We start from the raw sequence: 26,182 nt of genomic DNA, 5'->3' as shown, positions 1-26,182 counted from the left end.
CTGATTATTAGATGGACTGTACACAGAAGATGCTGTTAGTAGGAAGTGACGTAAGAGCCTGAGTCCAGTGCTGAAGTCCTGCTTTTAGCGATTTGGTGGGGAGCTTGTTTCCTTCCAAACTATGTGGTACATGTAGGAATTTGGGAAAATTCCTTCTTCATGGTATCATCATGGCCCCAAATCCGTGGGAGATCCAGGTTCAGAGAAGATAAAGTTCCAGAATATAAAGATGAGCTTTGAATTCTTTCTTCAAGACCAAGGGTACAGGCTAACAGGAATCTGCTCTATCTGGCTTTCCTAGGCCTAGGCTCCATGTTTAGATCTGCCATTGATAGTAAAACAGTTATATTGTGTGTGCTTAGTCACTTAGTTGTGTCCCACTCCTTGCAACTCCCTAGACTGTAGCCCGCCAGGCTTCTCTGTCCATGGGGATTCTCTCCAGGCAAGAATACTGGTGTGTGGATCTTCCCAAGCCAAGTCTCCCATATTGCAGGCAGATTCTTTACCAGTTGAGCCCCCAGGGAAGCCCAAGAATACTAGCATGGGTAGCCTATCCCTTCTCCAGAGGATCTTTCCAAGCCAGGCGTCAAACTGGTGTCTCCTGCATTACAGGTGGTTTCTTTACCGGCTGAGCTACCAGGGGAGCCCAAAACAGTTGTATTATTTGACTATTACCGTGTGCCAAGCACTGTGCTAAGAATTTTCCTTGTATTTTCATTTATTCTTTTACCAACTCAAATAGTTTGGTGCTCTCATTCTCATTTTAAGATGAAGTCTAGGTGTCTTGCCTAATGATTTCATGGCTAGTATGTGGCAGAGCTGAGAGCTGAAAACAGGCAGACTGACTCCAGATTTTGCATATCCCTTGATTTGGAGAACATAGGCAGCAAAGGAGCTGACAGCTTGCTCAGTGTCTTTAGCTGAAATGATGCTGTGGAAATTGTCCTGGTAGCTGGAGGGAATTTTCCCCTTAGGAATCAGTATTAGAAGGTGATTTGTGAATGATAACTCTTCTTTCAGGGCTTCCCTGGTGGCTCAGCCGATAAAGAATCTGCCTGCAGTGTGGGAGACCTGGGTTTGATCCCTGGATTGGGAAGATCCCCTGGAGAAGGGAACGGCAACCCACTCCGGTATTCTGACGTGGAGCATTCCCAGGACCATATAGTTCCTTGGTGTCACAAAGAGTTGGACATGACTGAGCGACTTTCACTCTTTTAAGACCCACATCTACTAAATTTTTTGGTCTATAGTTTAACAGTGATTCCAAAGGAGGGGAAATCCTTTCTGGAACCCAGTCTAGAGTCGTGACAGAGGTGGCAGCGATCATGAAAGTAGGGAACCTGGAGGAGCAGAGGTCCCCCCATTAGAGGTCTGCACTTGGAAACCAAAGAAGCTAAGAGAGAGAAGGAAGTGAGAAGCAGCTCTGGAGGACCGGAGTGGACTCTGCCTCACTCTCTCCTCTAGTTAGCGTATGTTGGAAGCCCTATACTTGACACTGTAGTCTGGGGTTTCGTTCACTGCCTCCTTGGCTCCCAGGTTCTTGTGTGTTCCGCAGAATAGCTGTGGGCACAGCAAAAGAACATTCATCCTGCATGCCCTGAAAGCTTTAGCGCTACCAGTCTTGGGCCCCCCAAATGTCCCTGTTCCGCAGGAGAGGTTGGAGAAGAGGAACCAGAAATAAGGGTGGTAACAGTAACCCTCATGTGCCAAGGTCCCTGTGAAGCAATGAGGTGTTAAAGTCGCAGGGGGTGTAAGGACACAGGGAGGGTTTCAAACTGTTCAGGAACAGATCACACCAGGAATAATTCTTAGGAATCAGGTACCTAGGAGTCATTCTGACCAGGAGTTGGCCCCTCTTTCTTACCAAATCAAAGTCCTTTCTTTTATACAGAGACTTCACAATGTTCATCAACACCTAGACACTAAGAGATGGAAAGGGGGTTGCGGTTGTATAGAGAGTCTTACATGTTTCCAGAACACTTCTGCAATCAATACAACCCAAATGTTCAAACAACTGAGTCATTTTGGAAATTCTTGCTTGTTTTCTCCAACTCTCCAGAAAACCACTTAGCTGGTGAACTCATTGCCTTTCCTTACTTGAAAATTTCAAAAGCATCGTTAATGTATTTATTAAACCTGTTAATACTCACAGCTACTTTAAACTGGAGTTTATCAAAGTTTTTTTTCTCAGGTATATCTGCCCTCAAAGGGAAATTTTCTAATCCATGATGGTGGTTGTGTGGTATTCTAGCCTGAGTTATACAATTTAAAATGTAATTCTCAACCACAGGAAAGTTGGCAGCCTTGTTTTATGGAAAGTTCTTGTTGATATGGGAGGCAGTGCAATATGCTTGTTTTAGTAATACAAATTTTTCAAGTCACATGCCATGGCATACATTGGTGTCTTACACTTCAAAAATAGTTTTTTGAAAAAAGTGTAGTCTACCTGTTACCAGTATAAAACAAGAAACTAAAGCAATTCTTGTTTCTTCCAACAAAACCTTGATCCCACACCAGTCCTCCAGCCAAAGTAGATAAGCCAGAAGTATGAAAGGCAACAGTTGCTCTGCTAGAAGTGAGGCAATCAGAAACATCCAGAATGTTCTGTGTGATAATAGTGTGTGCCTTTCCAACACAATAATTTTTGTGTTGAGTCATTGAGCTTTTAGCTTGTGTTATTGCTTTTGTGCTCTTCTCTCTCAGCTTATATCCCTGACGACAAGAGAAAATCTAAATTTCTATTTTAAAACTACAGCCTGGCTATGTGTTTTCCTTTACACTGACCAAGCCATGACATGTAGGCAGCTTTTCTCAGATGTACAACAGGGACAGAAAGGGCAGACATGCTCCAGCAGAGCTTTCAAGTCTGATGATGCTTTCAAGGACTCAGTGGAGCAATAGTTAGAAGCACAGAGCTCGGAGATCCTGAGGGGCAGGCTTGGGAACCCAGGACTGAGGTCTGGCTCTAAGTGAACAGCGGATAATAATAAACAGTCATGTCAGACACTGTTCTGAGTTCTGATGTGCTCCGTTGCTCAGTAGTGTCTGACCTTGCAACCCTATGGACTGTATCCCACCAGGCTCCTCCACCCATAGGATTTCCCAGGCAAGAATACTGGAGTGGGGTGCCATTTCCTACTCCAGGGGATCTTCCCAACCCAGGGATCAAACCCCTATCTCTTGCATCTCCTACATTCGCAGGCATTCTTTACCACTAGCGCCACCTGAGCCCAAAGCTCCTGACAATGTCCACTCATTTAATCACAACTGCAGGAAGAAGCTGGCATTGGACATAATTGTCACAGTTTTCATTTGTGTCACCACCATACTCCTCTATTCCAGGAGACCTATGTGTTCTTACTGAGGTTACCAATCCTAGAATACTGCTTGAAAGGAACTTATCTAGTAGTTACAATAGTATATATGTGCGTGTACACACACTTGTTTGTATGTATACCTTCAACAGAGAAAGCAGACATCGCAGTAGAGTTTATAATCCTGTCAGAATGGGAAGAGAGACCTTTCCACCATTTGGATTTGGTAAGAATCTGTATTTAAACCCTGTCATCACCTTGCTTTCCCATGTTTATGTGAGGCGATGTTCATATTGTCTTCCCAGGATACGTCACATACACACCTTTTCAGCAGTTGTGTATGCCTGTTGTAGTTCATCAGTACTTAGATGGCTTATATGCCCTTGTCTCAGTGCAGGTTTAGCTGCCAGCACCTGTCTCTCTGACTTAAAGTTTGTAAGCCTTTGCTGAAATGAAGTTGGTCTGGAGGTGAAATTTGCGGTGCAGCTCGTTTACATGCATATAAATGCATTTAAAGTGGATGTGCCTGTGTAAAGTCATGGATACCAGAGGCCTTAGCATGTGTGCTAGTCAGACACTGAGCTGCACAAGAGTGAGAGGCCACAAGATGGCAAGCTAACACTGGAAAACGTGTGTGTAGTTAGGGTCCAAAAATTGAACAAGAAATTACATTTTCATTGTTTTTATTTCTTTTTATTTATACTTTGTAAAGGGCATGGGCTGATATGTGGTGGTCATTTATATTTTTGAATACTTACGATTAGAGTAACTATTGAAACAGTTTTAAAAATTGGGAGATGACTATAATAGATTAGCGGTTGACTCATTTTAGGATAAGTAGGCCACGGTTTACAATAGAAACAGACTAGAGTCACCTTGCATGGATTTTGCGTATTTTTAACTTTTCCCAAAGCACCCTTAAAAAAATCTTGTTTTGATAAAAAGATAGTGCTTCCTATATATGCAGGGGAGACTTGGAAATGTGACTTTTAATCAGAATCAGCAAAATCAGAATTCATTGCCTAACAAAGTAGAAAAACGAAAATAACTGGCTGTAGCACAGTTGGTTGTTAATGGAATACCAATATTCCAAATATCTTTGAAACTTTGTACAGGAAGATTCTGGAAGGCTAGATTTGGACTTTTGAAAAATCGAATTCTTGCTCTGTCATTTCATTTGAGACTATGGATTAAGCCCTTAAGGTATGATGATGAAGGCCTTGACTTTTGCCTGCATTCAGTATACTTATAATTTAGAGTGGGGTTAAGAAAACAAGCAAATAATATAGGAAGAAGTGATATAATAAAGCCATGTGCTAATTACAATATCATTTTTAAAAAGTAACGTCTATATGCTGATGCTTCACGTGGATCATCATTTAATGTGTTCAACAACCCTATGAGATAGGTATTATCTAGCCCCATTTTACAGTTAAAATTTGCTCTCTAGTAGAAATACTTGATCTAAGCTTTGAAATGAAATTAGAATTTCTCAAGCTGGAGAAAAGAAGAATGGAATAATACAAAATATTGATTACCTTACATGTCACTATAATGTACCCATGACTTTAAAGAAGATAAATCTTATAATTATTTCTGTGGAACTTCCTAAATTGTTTGTTATACAAGGAGGTCTTATTATTGTACATGCCATTTCTTTTTAAGGTGATTCTCTTAATTATCAGAGATCTTTCTATGATATCAGGTTTATATAGTAATATAATCAGTATAATGTCTCACTTTGCATCCACACAATATATGTTCTAGGTACAAGAACCACAGTCTGGACCTTGGGGAATTCAAAGGAAATATTGAGCTCATCTAACTATACCTCCCATTCAGTCCAGCATTATTCTTGATCATCTCTTTCAGTGTTCTTTAGGAATCTCACTGCTTTATCAGGCAATCATTTAAATATCAGGCAGTTCAAATCAATAGAATGTTTCTATATTAGGTAAAAATCTTTATGATGTTCACCCATTGCTCCTGGTTGTCAATCTTAGAACACGAAAGAACCAATTTGTCTTCCAGGCATTGGGAAAGTCAATCCCTATCATGTTTCATTTCTGTCATGCCATATATTGGTCATTTCTTCTGTCTTCAGTAGATGGAAGCATGCCTTCTCTGTCTTCATCCTAATCACTAACGTGAATGTAGTCAGGAACTGTTTTTGTCTGTAAATAAAAGAGGCTAACAAGTCAATGACTTCCATAAGGTGGAAGTTAAGTTCTCTCTCACATAACAAAAATAAAAGCATGGAGGGACTTCTCTGGCGGTCCAGTGGTTAAGAATCTGCCCTCCAATGCAAGGTTGATCCCAATTTGACCAATTTGATTGGTTGGGTTTGATCTGTGCTCATGAAAAGAAGACCCCACATGCCACAGAGCAGCTAAACCCACACACTTTGGAACCCATGTGCTGCAGCAAAGACCTCCCATGATGTAACTAAGACCCCAAGCAGCCAGAATAAATAATAAAATATTATAATAATAAAAAAAGCATAGAGACAGGCGGTGCAGACCTGATAGCAATTCCATATTGCCTCACCAGCGTCCCAGGAGCTTGCTTTCTACTCTATCCATAAGGTCCATAAGCAGCTCCAACTATGATGTCTCAGGCAGAAAGAGGATGGGGAACAAAAAACGTGCAAGATAGTTCAGCCCCATTTTTTAACTCTTCCCCAAAGCATCAGTCACAATATCTTGTTTTGACAAGAAGGTTCTCACCCTGCTAACTCTGTGTGCAAAGGAGACTTGGAGATGTGCTTTTCCTTTTTTAAGCAGGGGACATTGGCATCCCCAGCAAAATCAGAATTCTTTTAAGTGGAGAGGAATAAATAGATAAAAGAAGAGGCAAGAAGAACACATTTTTTTCCCCAGAAACACTGTGCTGCTAAGTATTATGGACCTAAAAAGCTGTGCCAATACAAAGATGTGAAGAGATGAATAAGATAAGATTCTCAACCTTGGTCACAGTAGTTTTAATGTCATCAAATTAATGTGATTAGGAGCAATCTTCTCTAGGAAGATTGGCTTATCAGGTTTGCTAATCTACAGAAAGTCAAGTCTCAAGTTACTGTACTTAACTCTCCTTTGAGATAAATACTTCTTAATTAAAGTCACTTGGCTAACCTAATGATTCATACTTCTTTTAGTAATGAGATTGATGATCATCAATTTAGTTGATGACATTTTTATAGCAAGAATGTGAAAATTGTGTTGCTTATTATTTATCACTAAAAATTAATTTAAAAATTTGTCTCCTCTGCCTCACTCTACTGCAGTTTTAACAGTGACCTTTTCCTAAGGGTCAGGACCCTGCAGTCCACTTCTTCAACTTCCTGTTATTCTGCACAGACGAGCAGAGTCTGCCTCAATTCTATACCATAGTCATCCTATCAATCTCTACTCTGATAGGAGGCATTAATGTCTGAAAAAATTTTAAGATAAAAATAACAGAAATTACATATATTACTTTGATCTGAACATGTTTTCTTTTTCCTTTTAATAGAACATTAGACCTCCATAGCTGGGGAAGGATCTAATACTTCACCCGTAAGTAGAGGGACTGTTGACTTATACACTCATTTCCCTTTGCTTTCAGACACAATATGTGGGTACATTATAGAATTTTGAAAGCTCATCTTTGTCTTCTCAGAGTCAGAAAGTTGTTTACTAGACCCTCTGGCACAAGGAGAACTTTCCTGGTGGCTCAGAAGGTAAAGAATCTGCCTGCAATGCAGGAGACCTGGGTTAGATCCCTGGGTCAGGAAGATCCCCTGGAGAAGGCAATGGCTACCCACACCAATATTCTTGCCTGGAGAATTCCATGGACAGAGGAGCTTGGCAGGCAGGATAGCTCTGTGGAAAATTCTCAGAACTCACCACCATCACCAGTGCCTTTTATAGCTGAAGGAAGATTTGCTTTGGAGAGAAGACCCAAATTTATACTGAAGAAAGAGCTGCTGGCAGGTCTCTTCCAGAACACCTCCCTTGGGCTTTTGTCATTAAAATTCAATTGAAAGCTGACGCTTTTTGTCTCCACAGGCTCCACCTCTGCTTTCCTCACCAGATTTTCAGAGCTGTGAAATGGCCTCTCATTTATGCTGTCATACTAAATATACAAATAAAATGTAAACTAGGGATGAATTCAATCAATGTTTATGGAAAGTGTTACATACCTGTGATGAGATATGAGCATTTTGAGATGGGGCTCTTTGGGGTTTTCAATTGCTTTGTTTATTAAAAACTTAAAAGCAAAAGTACATGCAAACCAAAAAGATTTATAAAGAAAAAGTTCATCTCTCCTCTTATTGTAACCAGTGTTGACATCCTTCCCATTCTTTCTTCCTATTGACACAAAAATTCTATACATACACGTGTCAAAATTAGAATGCTTGAAGCCTGAAAAAGAAAGGCTGATACGAATCATACCTCTTTTTTCTAGTATACAGGGAAGAAATTTTTGAAGAACATGAATTTTATTAGGACTCTCTTAGTTGCAAGATCCAGAAACTTAATTTAAACCAATTTAAACAAAAATGGGGACTTACCTTCCATGTAAGTAAACTGTAGAAAGGGTAAGGTGGAGCCAGTGTTAGGGACAGCAGGATTGAAGAATCGAACATCCTCAGGTCTTTGCCTTTCCCCCACCTCCTCTCTAGTCTCTGCAGTCTGTCTGAAGAAAGCTGGCTTAATTTCCTTGGGAAGACGGGAACCATAACCACTTGCATGCCTAGGCAGTCTTTCATCCAAGAACTTGAAAAAAAAAATTTTTTTTCCCTCCAGCTCCAATTAGAAGAAACCCTGTGGCCAGGGGCAAAAATCTGTAACCAGAAAGATTTTTGCGGAAAAGTACAAGAAAGAAAATTGTTGCAAATCAAGAATGAAAGTGAAAAGTGTTAGTTGCTCAGTTGCATCCAACTCTTTTGGACCCCATGGATTGTAGCCTGCCAGGCTCCTCTGTCCATGGAATTATCCCAGGCAAGAATAATGGAGTGGGTAGCCATTCCCTTCTCCAGAGGATCTTCGCAATTCAGGGATTGATCCCACATCTCCTGCATCATAGGCAGATCCTTTACCATCTGAGCCACCAGGGAATGGCTTGAGTTAAATCTGTTTACTGATCTGGAAGCCTGGTGTGGTGAGCAGGTGGTTTAAGGGAGACCTATGGTGATTTTTAACTCTGCTTTTACTAGATGAGTATCTGAAAAAGGCAACTGCGTTTTGGGATCTCACTTTCTTCTCTGTCTGCTTCCTGGGCATCAGAAGCATGCAGGGGGTTAAGTGAGGTGGTACATTAATAAATACAGTACACAGGTGTGAAATACTCCATGGCACTTTTGCCTCCACCCTCCTTAATAGAAGCAGAAATTTTCTTGAGATGGGAATTATGTATCTCTGAAGATGAACAACACAGTGTCTTGCTTCTATTAATTGTTGCTCAATAAATATCAAAGTATCCATAAGAGAAAGAATAAAGAAGGCAAAATTTAACTGCCAGTTTTTCTCAAATGCTTTGAGTCCTCACTGACACCCAGACAGCTTCCAGAATGTTTGTATAGGAAACTCATTTTGAAAATTAAGCTTTAAAGAAAAAAATTATCCCCCTTTCTATCCAAACAACTTCATGCATGGCCTTTGCTTCCATTAGCTTTAACTCTTCTCTGTATGCAAAATGGAAAAGCACAAATGTAAATATGTTTTCAGTCCTTAGCTTGAGCAGAGCTTGTTGTCATAGGTAAAGAGGCTGAGGTCCCCAAAGACATTTTGACAGCAAATTCATCCTCAGACTGAAAAATTCCCTGACCTCCCTCCCAGTTCTGTCCACAGAACCCTATTTTCTAGATTCCATGCCATGATCAGGGCCTCCAAAACCTTAAACCTCTGTTAACTGCAGATAGATAGATAGATAGATAGATATCATATATCCTAAAGGGATATATATATGTATGTATATATATATGTATATATTAAGGCTTTCAGTGGTTGCCTGCATTTGTGATGGCTACCTGTTTTCATATCACAAGGTGAAGTAAACTGGGTATAAGTGCCAGAGTCCAGCAGTGACCTGTGGAATAAACTGGAGGGAGGTGGACCACAAAGTTCACATCCTCTCTGCTCTCCAAGACAAGTCTTTAAGACAGATTACAACTGTTGTTGGTGGCATGGTCCGTGGGCTACATAATGACACAACCTTTGTTAACACGTGAATTCTAACGAGACATTTTAGGTTAAAGGAGGGAAGGCCATGGAAGACATGCCATAATCAGTTTTTGTTAAAATTACATTTTTATGCACTGACTTTTTGTTTAAAAAAATCCCAGCGGAGAAGAATGATTTCTGAGCTATCTTTACCAGGCAGGGTTGCAAATCCTATTCTAAAATTGTCAGAACAAATTTTATTTCACAGAATAATCATGCCCAATGCAGCCAAGTAATGATATCAATGACAGCCAAGGAACACCACAAAGTCATTTCATTTTTATTCTGGAGAAATGCACATGTGTTAGCATATTAAATCCAAAAAAGTAGGAAAGTAAAAGCAATAGTCTTCAAGTAATAATAAACATCTTTTTTTTTTTAACATTTTTTTACACTAACGTAACAGCATAGTACACTGTTACTATCTATCCCAGAGGGAGATGTACCAGCAAATTGTAGGCAAACCATGACCCTTGTGAATTCCTGCTTGTAGAAAGGTCCAACAGTATGGAAATGTACAAAATCATTGAGTGTTCTATGTTTTAAAATAAGTGTTCAGAAATTATCAGGTGGTTATATTATTTTCCTGGATTCTGCTCCCCATCCACGTGGGACCTACCTCCCTCGTGACTACAGTGCCCCTGCAGATGTCTGCTAGTTCAGGTTCAAGTGGACTATCCCCCCAGGAATATTTGTATTTAAGTTGCCTTGCATGCATACTCAGTCGTGTCCAACTCTTTCCAACCCTATGGACTGTAGCCTGCCAGGCTCCTCTGTTCATGGGATTCTCCAGGTGAGAATACTGGAATGGGTTGCCATTTCCTTCAGGGGGTCTTCCCTACCCAGGGATCGAACCCAGGTCTCCTGCATTGGCAGGCGGATTCTTAATCATCAGAGCCACCTGGGAAGTTGGAGACCAATAAATGATGGTTTTCTTCCCTTTCCCCTAGTCCACTTCTATCCAGAGACACCTGTACTGCAAAGTGTCCTGGACTGAACCTTCTCACTGAATGGACTCCTGTGTGCCCCTGGCTCAGCTGCTACTCCACCCTCATCACGGTCTTTCTCCACAGAGACTGAGCAGGGCTGAGTGAGGGGAGCCTTGGCTGCAACTTGAGAAAGATCACCAGCGCCTCCATGGTTGCTTGGAGGCTGTCACATTTGTCAGAAGTGTCACTTTCTGTGTTTTCCACAGAAAGATAGATCTAAGTGCTTAGAAGAAAGTTTTTGGATTTCTTCAAACTAATTTGCAGTTAACTATCGCAAAGAGTCGGACAGACTGAGCAACTGAACTGAACTGATTCAAACACAACTCATGTAGCCTCATGAAGCCTACAACCAAGCAATGAGACCTCTGTCTAGTATATACAACTGAGCGTGAAAATTTTTAAGAATTCCTCCCAAATGACATTAAAGTTGACACGCTTTGTTTTCCAAGGAAGCCTAGGTCTTGCTTAAGGGAGATGCAGGTTTTGCTTAGTTTAAGCCTCTTGTGTGTCACAGAGTAACTTTGTTTCACCTCCCTGGGCTATGCTTGTGGGCAAGTCTGAAGAGTGCTTATGGAGCAGGGGAGGGGCCCCTATCTCAGCACACGTAACATACCTGAGGTTGTGGCATTCACACATGGAGGACTTGAGTCTTTTAGAGTATTTTTGGAGGCAGCACTTAGTAAAACACTTGAGGACCAAAAAGCTCAGTTCAGTGACATTCAGTACAATGCACAGGCATGAAGTCACGACGAGGAAGAGGATGAAAATCGTTTTCTCCGTGGGTTTGGAGACAAAGCAGTCCACAGTATTGGGGCAGGGCTTCAGATCACACTTCACGAGGTAGGGAACATGAAAGCCATCATATAGCTTGTAAAATAAAACCAGGAAGCCAATTTCAAAACCGGTTTTAACCAGGAGGCTGATAAGGTAAGTGTACCACAGGCCCCCACCCATGGTGCCTGGGCTGACATAAAGTTTCTTCCTGTGCCTTTTCTCTCTACCCTCGCGATAGGCTACATGTAGAACCACCAACAGTGAAGGCGTGGAGACCATGATTAGTTGTAAGGCCCAAAATCTGACCTGGGAGATGGGGAAGAAGTAGTCAAAACACACATTTTCACAACCGGGCTGTCTAACGTTGCACTCAAACTCTTTCTGCTCTTCTTTCCACACGTGTTCTGCTGCCACCATGTAGACCAGCAAACGGAAGATGAACACGACAGCCAGCCAGATCCGCCCAATCCCCGTGGAGTATTTATTTGCTCCACTCAAGAGGTCTCTGAGGAACATCCAGCTCATGGCTGAGGTTCCAAAGAAGACAAGATTCTGCAAAAGAAAACAATTCCCTCATGATTCGCTTATCTCTACTCCATTGATCATTTCTGCTACCTTACCTGTCGGTTATGGAATTGACATTTTACATCATTATAACCCTGGATATTGAGGGCTCTCTAAGAATCCCATAGGATATACTCACTCTCATACAAGGAGATGACACAGCTGGTCTACAGAACATAAATGATCCTATGTCCAGTTTGATTTGGAATTTGTTTGGTCACCCAGACTACCCCATCTCCAAATCCGTCTAATTTATGGCTTCTCTCTCAGGGTGGTTGGGCTCTCTGGCTGAGCTGGAAAGAATTAGATGTGACCTGCTAGGTGACCTGGGTACCTTCAGATAACCTTTACATGCCATCTTCTCTCTCTCTTTTTATAATGTTGTTCTTTTTTTTAAAATTGAAGTACAGTAGATTTGGGCTGCCCTGGTGGCTCAGACAGTAAAGAATCTGCCTGCAATGCAGGAGACCTGGGTTCGATCCCTGGATTGGGAAGATTCCCTGGAGGGGGCATGGCGATCCGCTCCAGTATTCTTGCCTGGAGAATCCCCATGAACAGAGGCACCTGGTGGGCTACAGTCCATGGGGTTGCAAAGACACAACTGAGTGACTAAGCACAGCACACATAGTAGATTTAAAACATTGCCTTGGTTTCAGGTATATGGCAAAGTGATTCAGTTATGTGTTTTTTTCAGGTTATTTTTCATTATATGTTATTACAAGATACTGAGAAGAGTTCCCTGTGCTATGCAGTCAATCCTCATTACTCAGCTGTTTTACATATAGCTATGTGTATCTGTTGGAGAAGGAAACGGCAACCCACTCCAGTGTTCTTGCCTGGAGAATCCTAGGGACGGGGAAGGTTGGTGGGCTGCCATCTCTGGGGTTGCACAGAGTCAGACACTACTGAAGCTATCTGTTAATCCCCGACTCCTAATGTATCCCTCCCCTCCTAGTACGCTGTCTGTGCTGCTCAGTTCTCTTGCTCCCCTCTCCACCTCTTCTGTTCTCTTCCCTGAAAAGCCGATGGGAAGCTGTCTTCTTGGTGACATGGTCTTGCACTCTCTGCTTCCGTTTTGTTTTAGAAGTGAACGCTGTGGTCTGGGCCCTGATTTGTGTGTTGGGCCCAAGTGTGCTCAGCACTCTATTTAGCAGTCTTTTGAGTTGGTCTCTCGCAGTTACCTTGGAAAGGCGGGGTTTTGTTTGTCTTTGGTGGTGGCGGTAGTGTTTTTTCAGATGAGAAAGCAGACTCTGAAAAATAAATTCATCTGCCAAGCTCACAAAATAGGAGGCAGAGCAGGGTTCAAATCCAGTTTCCATTACTCTTAAGAGTTCCTCAACACACACTGACATTGGGGGCTGGGTAATTCTTTGTTCCAGTAGCTGTCCTGTGCATGTAGACTGTTTAGCAGCACCCTTGGCCTCTACCAGCTATATATCAGTAGCATCACCTCCAACCCCATTTGCGATGACCAAAAATGTCTCCAAACATTTCCAGATGTACACTAGGGACAGAAAAATCTCTCCAGTTGAAAGCCATTACTCTTGGGACTTCCCTGGCAGTCCAGCGGTTAAGACTCAGTGCTTCCACTGTCAAGGGCATGGGCTCAATCCCTGGTTGAAGAACTAAGATCCTGCATGTCACACGGTGCACCAAAAAACAAAAACGATTGGTCTTAACTGTCTACCACAGTCAAAATATATGGACTGGAGCTCCAGGTCTGTTACTAAGATACTGTGTTATTTCTCAGGTGAAAATTTTGCCACTTCAGGTTCTATCTCCAATTACAAAGATGAATTACTTCTTGCTTTCTCTGTAGACTCAGCTAAAGGAGTATCATGGAAATGATGATGTAAGGGAAACCAGGGGGTTAAGAAAATGGGGATGTTGTGGCAACAACATTCCTATCAGAGCACATCACATGGCCTCTTCCAGAGGGAACAATATGTATCGAGCCCTTGTGCTAGAGCCCCGAGGAGATGTATGAAAGTAAAGAGGTGTTTTCAGAAAAAACAAAGGCGCAGGTACACAATGCCCTATTCAGTAGGGAATAAAATACTTCAATGTCCTTGGCTTCAGAACACAAGCAAAATTGCATTAAATAAAAAGGATTCTCAAATCCACCTGAAAGGTTAACATCTCCATGAATTATTAAATCAAAGCCTCAGAGATTAAAAAGAGGAAAGGGGGATATTATGTTTCCTATGACATGTGTCACTGGGCGTTTGCCCGTGTTACTCAGGAGAATGTTCATGTAATGTTGCAAAACATTTAAAAGTAGCCTGTTGGACATTTTGGAGAAGGGATAAAAGTTAAGAGATTATCTTCCTGTTTTTCCAAAAGAAAAGTAGTAAGGAAGTGACCAGTATTTAAATAGGATCAGAAGACTGATGCCATCAAAAATGCCAGGATTATGAGTTTCATCTGACTAATGTCCATCCTATTTTGTATCTCTCTGCTCGTAGAAAGGCAAGTTTTCTCAGGAGGGAGGGGTGTTCTAACATCCACTTTAAATGGGGGTGCTTTTGCACTGTGGGAAAGAGCCTGGGCACAGTGTTGGACACCTCGGGTTTAAGTCCAGGTTCATCTCTGATGCTGACAGTACTTCCCTCATGGGGCTGAAAACAGAGACTGACGCATGTTAGGTGCTCAGTAAGCATTATCATCATAATTTTTAGTTTTGCCGTTTTATTGATGTCAAAGTGAAGTCTTTCCAATTGCAAGGTAAATGCATTTTTTCCCCTCTAACTCTGTTCCTATAATTGTGGGTAATAGGAATCTCCCAATAGCCCTTTTGAGCATTTGAAAGCTGTGAAGTCATCAGCTCAACATTTTAATCTCTTAATAACGTAGATCACCTCCTTAATTTTAAAAAGGGTCTTTAATTTATCCCTTTTAATAAATCACTAAGTATTGCTCCCAATTTTTGAAGAGTTTCCACTTATGATTTCTAATGTACAAATTATCCTGTAACTTCCTCCTTTCCCTTAAGAAGCAGCAGTTTACTGCACAGGAATTTAGTTTGGAAAACTCCAATATTTTTAAAAAGTAAAATGTTCAGTATTCTAATATAAGGAATAATTTTGAAAATTAGAAATTTCCCCAAAACATTTGATCTCAATTAAAAGTGAGAGTGGGAAGAAGGTGCAAGAACAATCAGATATCCACATGTGAAAGAATAAAGTTGTATCACTTCCTCACACCATTAAAAAAATTAACTCAAAATGGGTTGAGGGCCTAAATATAAGAGCTAAAATTGTGCGTACATGTGTGTTAAGTTGTTTCAGTTGTGTCCAACTCTTTGTGACCCTATGGACTGTAGCCCCCCAGGCTCCTCCGTCCATGGGATTCTCCAGGCAAGAATACCGGAGTGGGTTGCTGAAACCATAAAACTCAAAATCCTCCACCAGCTATTCTAAGGTTCTATGAACTGATTGATCCAGACAAAAGGATTAACCTTGTTTTACTTTTTTTTTTTTAATCTTTAATATGTCAATAGGATTTCCAGTATCACCAAACCATTTTAGACTTTTGTTCCTTCCCTCCTCACACACTGGACTTACTGAAAGAGTGCTTTCTATTTTTAACAATACATTGAGGTCACTGAGTAAAATTTCCCAGTTGCTATCTGTTTCAGCTAAGTACCATAAAGAAGGTTCCACCATAACAACCCTCTGGAGTTAGGAAAACTACCACAAGACCTAGAGCTTTGGTGGGTCATTAACTTCCGACTATGGTCTTTATTTCTTGTGATGAAATGATGTGCCTTTACTTGCCTAATCCCTTCCTGATGTGTATCAGTGTTATTCAATGTCTTCTAATTTAGTCATTTTTAATATGTCTGTAAACATTGAATTTTTAAAAATCTTATTTATTCTGTTACTGTAGTGCCTGACTGATTTAAAAAAAAAAAAAAAACAGTAATTTCTTACAAAATCCTAAATCTGTCTTTTTAAAAAAATAAGAAAATGAGAAGAGATTTTAAAAAAAGAAAAATTAATGGAATCACAGCTCTCCGTAAAACATGACACCCCGGATTGAGAGTATAGCCAGGATAAATTAAGTAACTCAGAATTTGGAGACAAATACCTCCTTTGAGTGTGAAATGAGTAAAAAACATTGTGGAAAAGGATTAGCTCTTTAAAAGAAGAAACCCACACCAAAAAGATCGTCTGTCCTGTTTTCCTGGGATAAGCTGGAAAGTACTAGAATGTTGGTAGATAACAAGGAGTAGGAGTATGCAGGACTTCAAACATCAAGGTAAGAATTGGGAATTCCATAGCAACCAGAGGGTACCTGAGTAAAGTGGGAAGTAAAGGAAGAAACAGAAGACAATCAATCATGTGGTCCTGTGACTGGCATCATGATACAGCTGCAAAGATTCACAAGGGAGTAGAGCTCTGTGTGAAAGATGGGTGAACAGAAATGACCTAAAATGACATATACCTACCTGCTCAGTGTCTGTCTACACGGCTCTCTACATAGAACACTGAAATGTGTGGACACTACTCTCCTGCAACTGAGGATACTGGGTTTTCTGAGACAACCCCCACTGCAAACATGCTGAGCAGTTGTCAGAGCTACTGAGAACATGTGCAAGTCTTAGGTTCAAAAAATGAGTCCCATTAACCACCTGGCAGAGCAAGAAGGGCTAATGCATCTGGCATCTCTACATCCTGGAGTAAATGTCCATCACAATCATTTGCATCTCACTACTCCAAGTGACCTTCTGAGTAATCATGTCCCTGCCAAGACTCCTTAAGCTGTCCAAAGAAGTTTTCCTGGGATTAGATACAAGAGTTCCAGTCCTTGGAGGGGCACTTTATAAATCAGGCTTCCCAGGGCTTGGTTAATGTGGATGAGTCCCTTAAAGATGACTCCGCTTGGGGTGAACTAACTATACACCTGCATTTCTGAACATTTGGCCTGAGTACCAGCCTTCCCGTCCTTCTCTTAGTGCAGGATGAGCCTTTGCCATGCCAGCAACTTCCCACACAGGAGGCTTCTTGTGTGGTTCAGGCATCAGCAAGCCAAGTGCCCTCTCAGGGCTCCAGATGGCACTGTTCAAGAAACCCTAGCACTGCTGGAAGCCAGGGAGCTGTTCTGTCATTACCAAGGACGACATCATCAGCCTCCGTGCCCAGCTGCTTTCCCTTCTCAGTAATAACACCTTGGATATTATTATCCTTGGATAGGGCTTGACTATTTCCAAAACATCTCACAGCATCTCGTCTGTCCCCCGCCCCATCCTCTGTAGTTGGCAGTGTACAGTAGGACCCTCAGTGCAGTGATAAAGAAACTGAAACACAGAGAAGGAAGAGGCTTGTCGACGACTCCCAACAGTCAGGTGGAAATCCAGCAGCAGAAATTAGATCTGCAGCTGGTTTCTGGCCTACTTTGCACACAAATCATTTAACCCCTAAAGAAAAGCATCCTCTCAAGGGCCTCTTTTTCACCTCTGAGGCCCATAGGACCTGACATGTGTGAACTCTCTAACCTCTTGTTTGAATATAAAGCATTTTCATTTTTAGAGATGCCTGCTTGGAAAAATCCCCCAGAGATTTTCTCAGCTCAAGATCTGTGGCCTCTGAAGGCCTGTTGTTAGATTCACAAGGGTGTGTAAGAAGTGTATGAATGTGTGTGCTCTTGGTCTAGGATCTTTAAACAAATAGAAGCAACGCTGGACAACCAGCTCATAACACAGGCTGCCCCAGGATTTCAGCACTCATATTTACCAGTGTTTGGCAGACTACAAAGCCTTCTGGCCAAATCCAGTACACCACCTGTTTTGTAAATAAAGTTTTGGGAGACAGTCATGCCTATTCATTTACTATTGTTGTTGGACCCTTTCATGCCAAAACAGCACACTTGAGTAATTGCAACCGAGATATAACAGCTTTCAAAGCCTAAAATATTAATTCTCAGGCCTTTTGCAGCAAATGTTTGTTGACCTCGATATTTAAAGTGTGTTTTAAAGCATCTTGGAACAAAGTTGCAGAACTTTAATCATCTAGGTCTGTGAGCAACAGCGCAGGATGGGTTGTACTCAATGGAAGGCCACAGGAATCCGCAGGGCGGGCAGTGGGAACAAAGTGCTGGTCGCTGGAATGGGGACCAGCAGTGGGAGAAGCTGCCAGGACTGACCTGCCGTTAAGCAGGCTCATTGCAAGGACTCTGCAGTCAGAATCTCATTCTCTCAATGAGTAGCAATTTCATTTCAGGCAAAATGATGTCTTTTGTCCACTGAACTTTAATTAACTTTAATTTACTGTATTGGTTTTGTGGTGTTTGATTTTCCTTTGGTAAATAGAGCCTCATGAAACTCATGGTCCAGTGGCTAAAATTCTGTGCTCCCAGTGCAGCAGGGCTGGGTTCAATCCCTGGTCAGAGAACTGAGACTTGGTGCAGCCATATAAATATATCTGTTTTAAAGTTGTAAGTCTAAAGATTAGTCTGTAGGTGTAAAATTTTACTTTTTGTACCTATCGATCACAGTATACTAAAAATGTGTCAATAGTGAGGGTCTGCGAGCAGCACTGAAGCGAACTGAACCCACTCAGGCTGACACATGTCTGCACACAGCACTTGTCTGCTACTTCACCTTCCTATATGAATTAAAGTGTTGACACTTTCAGAGGATCCCCTCATAGGAGCAGTGCAAAGGTTGTCCTCAGGCCACATAGAAAAGGCCACTGAAATGTCCTGGGCTGTGCCTCTGTGCCCACGTTACCCCACTTACATCAGCCAATGTCCCATTTTCCAGCCAGGCTTCTGCCCTGGCCAGAGCCTCCCAAAACCCTTGTCACCTCCACATTCCAAATGGGCAACTTTACTAAGAAGCAGCTCATCCAGAAAGGGCACCTGCGATGCAACACAAAACTGCAAAGCAGTTTGTCTAGGTTTGTAATACAGTAATTAGGATTCCTTCCTAAAGGGAAAGAGGGAATGACTACTCAATTACAATAAGGAGCTTACCTTCCCATTAAGTAAACGAATCTTACCATAGGAGAAATAAGCTTAACTTACCTCTTGACACAGATGTGAAGATTAAGAAGAAATCCAGTCCGTTGCTCATTCAATTTAAAAACCATGAGTTGATTACATTATTTCCCTGAGAGGGAATGGTGTTTTAAGCTGAGGAAAATGGAGTCTAGTGGTTTCCAAGGTAGTGTAAGCTGAACAGGTGTAACCTGATCATTTGTTTTGGCTCATAACTTTGATGAGAATTCTTGTGTCTCTGCTGTTTATAGTAAACGTTAAAAGAGGATTGAAACTGAAAAACGAATTCAAAGCTGTTCATGTACACACAGTTTATTGAACATGCCTTTTTAAAAACAACCTTGTCATCATCAACACAAAGAAGCTGGGACAATAAAAGAGGGTGTTTCATCTCTCTAGATGATTTCCCAAGGTTATTTATCAGAAGACATTGACAGGGAAAAAAAAATAGGCAAAAGAATAAGTCAATCTATCTTTAATGAGCTTATTTTAACTTCACATCATGGGTTCTAATCTTAGAAATCCAGAAAGTTAAAAGGCATAGTAAAAATCACTTTTCTAAACCCAGGGAGCATTGATAATAGACATTTTCTGTGTATATAAATACAGAGAAAGTACTTTATCTTTTTATGGAGCCATTTCCAGGCATGAATTCAGCTAAAATTAAAGACATGCAGAAGTGAAAATGAAATCCCACTCTCTTGAAATAAGAATAGTTTAGAAACAGAATTTTCGCAGTTAGAAATGATATTAGATGTCATGAAATTGAATGCCATCATTTTAGAGATGAGAAAAACAGAACCACAGTGAGCAGCTTGCCACAGGTCCCAGAGCCAGGGTATAAACTGTAGAGAAGAGCTAAGCAGGAAACCCAAGTCCTAGACTTCTGCACTGTGATAGCCTCTTCTACAGACCATGTGGATTTCAGTTCTCTCTTAACTGCTCTTAACATGCATGACCTGTAAAATTATTCCATATGTTCACATATTTAATCCAAAATTAGAAGTGCAGTTTACATTGAAAAAGCATTGATTTACACTATGAATTGTATTACTGGATAGACCTTTTCCATACCTAATGAAGCAAATCTTGTTTGATTTGGTTTTGTTTTTACAGAGAGATCCCAGGATCCCACAATAGTGACCCAGAGGTTTGTGTGTGCTCAGCTGTTTCAGTCGTGTGCGACTGTTTGCGACCACCAGGCTCTTCTGTCCGTGGTTACTATCATGACAAGACCCCAAAGCTTGTTTCCGGATTTGATCATTCCTTTTAGCTCCCACTCCTTTGTTTATAATGAGCACTTATCAAATGTCCCCCTTGGCTGTAAAACATACCTGTTGTACTAAGACACCTGCTGTGGTGTGTTGTTAGGGTAACCTTCAGGGTGGCCTTGCTGAAAGCTCCAGCACTAATGATTGGAAGATCCTAGCCTTCGGGTAATGTTAGTACCAACCCAGACAAAGGTAGCATTTGATGATCTAGTGTGGCAGAGGTGTAATTTTCTAGGCAAAGGTCCCTGTCCTCAGGGGTCATGTAATATAAGCTAGGGGAGGCAGAAATTGCTGGGGCAGGGGGGCCATCAGGAGAGATTGTATAGAAGAAATATGGGTTTGCTCTGCTGAACCTGACTCTTTCTTTTTTTTTTTTTCTTATTTATTTATTTATTTATTTATTTTTAAATTTTAAAATCTTTAATTCTTACATGCGTTCCCAAACGTGACCCCCCCTCCCACCTCCCTCCCCACAACAACTCTCTGGGTCATCCCCATGCACCAGCCCCAAGCATGCTGCACCCTATGTCAGACATGGACTGGCGATTCAATTCTTACATGATAGTTTACATGTTAGAATTCCCATTCTCCCAAATCATCCCACCCTCTCCCTCTCCCTCTGAGTCCAAAAGTCCGTTATACACATCTGTGTCTTTTTTCCTGTCTTGCATACAGGGTCGTCATTGCCATCTTCCTAAATTCCATATACATGTGTTAGTATACTGTATTGGTGTTTTTCTTTCTGGCTTACTTCACTCTGTATAATTGGCTCCAGTTTCATCCATCTCATCAGAACTGATTCAAATTCATTTGAACCTGACTCTTTCTTAATCACGCTCATGTTTTCATGTTTTTGCCAAAGAGATTTAATTCTCCCACCCTCCTTTTTTTGTTGTTGTTGAGAAACACACATAATAAGAACTGAAAAAGGAGTGGCATGTTGTAGGGAAAATAACAACGTTTTAGAGTTAGAAATTTAAGGGTGGGGGGAGGTAAGAGAAGAGCCAGAGCTGGAAAGAGAATGGAATGAATGCTGTTTGCCTTGTTCTCTGTTTTCTCTTCAGTGTGAAAATGTGGCCCTGCATGATGTCACCAGGAGCAGAGCCCAGAACAGAATAAGCCAGAGCCGTCAAGTGCCCGGTGTGTCCCCCTGGATGAACTGCACGGGGTTCAGGGCTGCAGGAAGACCTGCTTGGGTATCACCGTATTAAGAAAGAGCACAGAGGTGTGTTGAATGCAGATTCGTATGACAACCAAGGTCTAAGTGTTAACATCACAGCTGGTGATGGTGATGCAGGTCTAAGCTCTCCCGTGTGTTGGGAACCCTCATGAAGAGTGCTGTGCTCTGAACTCAACCTTGATTGTTTCCCAGCATAGTGTCTCTTCCAAGAGAGGTCAGGAGTCCTTTCTGCTCATTTTACACACAACTGGAGCACTGAGTATTTTTCTGGCCTCAATAAGACCTTCGATGAACTCAAGTAGGTCTTGAAGACAGTGACCAGAGTGGAGAGGGTGTCTCTAAACAAGTCTTAAAAAGATGGATTGAAGGTGTTTATTTAGCCTAGAGAGGCAAAGTTCAAGGGAGTTACTTATCGGAATTTGTGCCAATTCTCTATTAAGATTTTTTTTTTTTTTTTTTGCAGAGGTAGAAATCCCATAGACCTGAGTTCAGATATACAAAGGTTGGAATTCCAGACCTGTTTTTCAAACTTTGTGAATTTACTCAAGGTGCTTGAATTCTCTGAGCCTCAGTTTCTGTGCTTGCAAAATGGGAAAGGCATTCCCTTCTTTGGTTTTCTTAGTGCTTAAATAAAATAATAACTCCAATAAATAGTAGCTGTTGTTATCTTTGTCCACTGAAAGCAATGCTGACTTTACAGTTGTAAGATTTCCTGTCAAGAAAAACGGGACCAGCTGATTCACGGTTTTGTACAGCAGAAACCAACACAGCATTGTAAAGCAATCATACTTCAATTAAAAAATAAATTTAAGAAATGGGACCAGAAATAGAGAAATATGCAGAGACTTGAAAAGCAAAAAAATTACGTTTTGCCCTGGGCACCAAACCATACATGGGGAGAACGTGCCTTTACGTCTCAGGACAATTGCTCTCCAGTACAATCTGTGAACACAAGGTACTTACATGAAAAAGTACCTGTCTCTTTCTTTTTCCCCCCCTTTTTAAAAAAAATGTTTATTGGAATATAGTAGATTTAGTGTTGTGTTACTTTCTGCTGTGCAGCAAAGTGAGTCAGTTATACATACATATATCCACTCTTTTTTAGATTCTTTTCCCATATAGATCATAACAGAATGATGAGTTCCTTGTGCTATACAGTAGATCCTTATTAGTTATCTATATTATTTGGAAAACTCAGCAGTGGCCACAGGACTGGAAAAGGTCAGTTTTCATTCCAATCCCAAAGAAAGGCAATGCCAAAGAATGCCCAAACTACTGTACAATTGCACTCATCTCTCATGCTAGTAAAGTAATGCTCAAAATTTTATAAATCAGTTCAGTTCAGTTCAGTCAGTTAGTCGTGTCCGACTCTTTGTGACCCCATGAATCACAGCACGCCAGGCCTCCCTGTCCATCACCAACTGCCGGAGTTCACTCAGACTCACGTCCATCGAGTCAGTGATGCCATCCAGCCATCTCATCCTCTGCCGTCCCCTTCTCCTCCTGCCCCCAATCCCTCCCAGCATCAGAGTCTTTTCCAACGAGTCAACTCTTCACATGAGGTGGCCAAAGTACTGGAGTTTCAGCTTTAGCATCATTCCTTCCAAAGAAGTCTAAGGGCTGATCTTCATAATGGACTGGTTGGATCTCCTTGCAGTCCAAGGGACTCTCAAAAGTCTTCTCCAACACCACAGTTCAAAAGCATCAATTCTTCGGTGCTCAGCCTTCTTCACAGTCCAACTCTCACATCCATACATGACCACTGGAAAAACCATAGCCTTGACCAGACAGACCTTTGTTGGCAAAGTAATGTCTCTGCTTTTGAATATGCTATCTAGGTTGGTCATAACTTTTCTTCCAAGGAACAAGCGTCTTTTAATTTCATGGCTGCAGTCGCCATCTGCAGTGATTTTGGAGCCCCCCCAAAATAAAGTCTGACACTGTTTCCACTGTTTCCTTATCTATTTCCATGAAGTGATGGGACCAGATGCTGGAGGCTGGAAATGTTCCAACTGAAATGCAGGATGTGTAGATTTAGAGCAGCCATCTTCTAAAAATCACTGATTTCCAAACAAGTTCACAAGATGCTTTTCCCAGACAGGTTATTTTCAGTTTTTTAAGGAACCTCCATACTGTTCTCCATTGTGGCTTCACCAATTTACATTCCTACCAACAGTGTAAGAGGATTCTTTTTTCTCCACACCCTCTCCAGCTTTTATTGTTTGTAGATGTTTTGATGATGGTCATTCTGCCTGGTGTGAGGTGATACTTCATTGTGGTTTTGATTTGTATTTCTCTAATAATTAGTGATGTTGAGCATTTTTGCATGTGTTTGTTGACCATCTGCATATCTTCTTTGGAGAAATGTCTATTTAGATCTGCCCATTTTTCAATTGTATTTTTGTTTGTTGTTGAGCTGCATAGCTGTTTGTATATTGGGAGATTTATCCCTTGTCCATCTCTTTGCAAATATTTTCCTCCATTCTATAGGTTGTTTTTTCATTTTGTTTATGGTTTCCCTTGCTGGACAAAAGCTTTTGGGTTTAATTAGATGCCATTTGTTCATTTTTTTCTATTTTTTATTACTTTAAGAGGTGGATCAAAAAAGATATTGCTGCAATTTATGTCAAAGAGTGTTCTGCCTATGTTTTCCTCTAAGAATTCTATAGTATGCGGCCTTACATTTAGGTCTTTAATCCATTCTGAGTTTGTTTTTGTGTATGGTGTTAGAGAGTGTTCTAATTTCATTCTTTTTTTTTTTTTTCCTCCTGAGAAAAAAAATATTTTCTCAGGAGGAAAAGGGGTACATGTGGATATATACATGGGTGAACTCTGAGACAAAGTTGCCTCAAATTTCATTCTTATAATGCAAGCTGTTAGTTCCCCGATCAGGGATTGAACCCGTCACTGTGGAGGCACAGTCTTAACCACTGGACCACCAGGGAAGTCCCTACTGTCTCTTTCTAACATGCAATCCTCAGTTATATCAGGAGCTCATGGAAGATTTTTAGCATTTAGAACGACTCCAGGAACACAATAAATATTTCTCATTTATTTATTTATTGGAGCATAATTGATTTACAATATTGCATTAGTTTCAGGCATACAGCACGATGATTCAGTTATACATACATTTTTTTCAGATTCTTTTCCCTTTTAGGTTATTACAGAATATTGAGTAGAGTTCCCTGTGCTATACAGTAGATCCTTGTTGCTTATCTATTTTATATAATAGTATTCATAGTATTAGGGCTTCCCTGGTGGTTCAGACAGTAAAACATCTGCCTATAATGCAGGAGACCTGGGGTTCAATCCCTGAGTGGGGAAGATCCTCTGGAGAAGGAAATGGCAACCCACTCCAGTACTCTTGCCTGGAAAATCCCATGGACCGAGGAGCCTGGCGAGCTACAGTCCATGGAGTCACAAAGAGTCGGACACAACTGAGTGACTTCATTTTCACTCTCATTCATAGCTCAGTTGGTAAAGAATCTGCCTGCAATGCAGGAGACCTGGGTTTGATTCCTGGGTCGGGAAGATTCCCCTGGAGAAGGAAATGGCAACCCACTCCACTGTTCTTGCCTGGAGAATCCCATGGACAGAGGAGCCTGGCAGGCAACAATCTGTGTGGTTGTAAGAGTCAGACACGACTTAGTGACTAAAGAGAGAGAGAGATGTGTATGTTAATCCCATACTCCTAATTTATCCCTCCCCTTCCTAGATATTTCTCAGTAATGGTTGTTGAGAGCAGTATAGTGCTTCCTAGGTTTCAGGTTCTGGTAAGAATGAGCCAAAGGGCTTTGTATCCTGAGCTGCTGCCTCTTATTCTGGTGCCATTGGTGATTCATTCAACTTCTGACTGACGTAGGAAAGGATTGAGGAAAAATGCCTCATGGATACAGAATATCTGAGGAGTTGGAAAGGTCACATTTCTATATCTAAAGTGAATTTTCAGCAGTTTTCAAATGAAAATATGAGCATCATTTCCTGATTGTGTAAGTGTTGGTTGCTCAGTCATGTCCGACTCTTTGTGACCCCACAGACTAGCCCACCAGGCTCCTCTATCCATGGGATTCTCCAGGCAAAAATAGTGCAGTGGGTAGCCATGCCCTCCTTCAGGGAGTCTTCCTAACACAGGAGTCAAACTTGGGTCTTCTGCATTTCAGGCAGATTCTTTACCATCTTAGCCACCAGGGAAGCCCTTTCCTGATTGTAACTCCTCCTAAATCAGCCCCTTCTGGATCCAGTGGCACAGTGGGCTTGCCCCACACCAGGCAGTCATCAGCAGAGACCCAGCTCAGAAACCACATCTGCCCCCCAGGTCACTGAAAGCACTCACCTTTTCAATATTTGCACTTAGAGCATCAGGTATTTTCTAAGCATTTTCCATAGCCAGGAGATATTGCTTTCCTGTTTGAGATACTGTTTTCCCTAAATAAAAGGAAGTCACATATTCCCCAGGCACCAGGCTTTCAAAATTTTCTGGGTTTGAGTGGGCTCTAAGTTAATCAATGCATATGCCTCTAGCTCTGGTTGAGTTTCCTTTATAATATATATTGGCTGTGTTGGGTCTTAGCTGCAGCAAGTGGGATCTTCAATCTTGGCTGTGGCATGCTGTATCTAGTTCCCTGACCAGGGATCAAACCCAGGCCCCCTGTACTAGGAGTCAGGAGTCTTAGCCACTGGACCACCAGGGAAGTCCCTCTACTTGATTTTTCTAGTTGTCAAGTCTTCGGTTAGAAGGCCCTATTTTACATGCCTCTACTTAAGAAAACAAGTATGCAGTATCAGAAAACATTTAGAGCCACCTGGATATGTTCAAAGTATACATAGTGTAACAGATATTACACTTGTATGCCAAATAAACCTAGGTTTTCATTTCTCTCCCTTT

General features: G+C 41.4%; 1 protein-coding gene and 1 long non-coding RNA gene across 2 annotated transcripts; one reads left to right on the top strand and one right to left on the bottom strand.

Annotated features, from left to right (window-relative positions):
- Positions 1 to 1,945: 1,945 nt before the first annotated feature.
- On the top strand, positions 1,946 to 7,620 carry LOC138931583 (uncharacterized). The gene is made up of 3 exons (XR_011446624.1): positions 1,946 to 3,540; positions 6,825 to 6,868; positions 6,972 to 7,620. It is a non-coding gene; the product is annotated as an uncharacterized lncRNA (long non-coding RNA).
- Positions 7,621 to 9,773: 2,153 nt separating this feature from the next.
- GJB7 (gap junction protein beta 7) lies at positions 9,774 to 19,087 on the bottom strand. Its single transcript, XM_069599255.1, has 2 exons — positions 18,871 to 19,087; positions 9,774 to 11,832 (listed from the first exon to the last, which is right to left on the bottom strand). Exon 2 carries the CDS (start codon positions 11,803 to 11,805, stop codon positions 10,999 to 11,001), a length of 807 nt encoding a protein of 268 aa, XP_069455356.1. The 5' UTR covers positions 11,806 to 11,832; positions 18,871 to 19,087; the 3' UTR covers positions 9,774 to 10,998.
- Positions 19,088 to 26,182: the final 7,095 nt, after the last annotated feature.

This window comes from Ovis canadensis, chromosome 8 (assembly GCF_042477335.2).
Source record: "Ovis canadensis isolate MfBH-ARS-UI-01 breed Bighorn chromosome 8, ARS-UI_OviCan_v2, whole genome shotgun sequence".
NCBI lineage: Eukaryota > Metazoa > Chordata > Mammalia > Artiodactyla > Bovidae > Ovis > Ovis canadensis.
The sequence above is the reverse complement of the archived record's forward strand: the minus strand, read 5'-3'. Positions and strand labels throughout refer to the sequence as shown.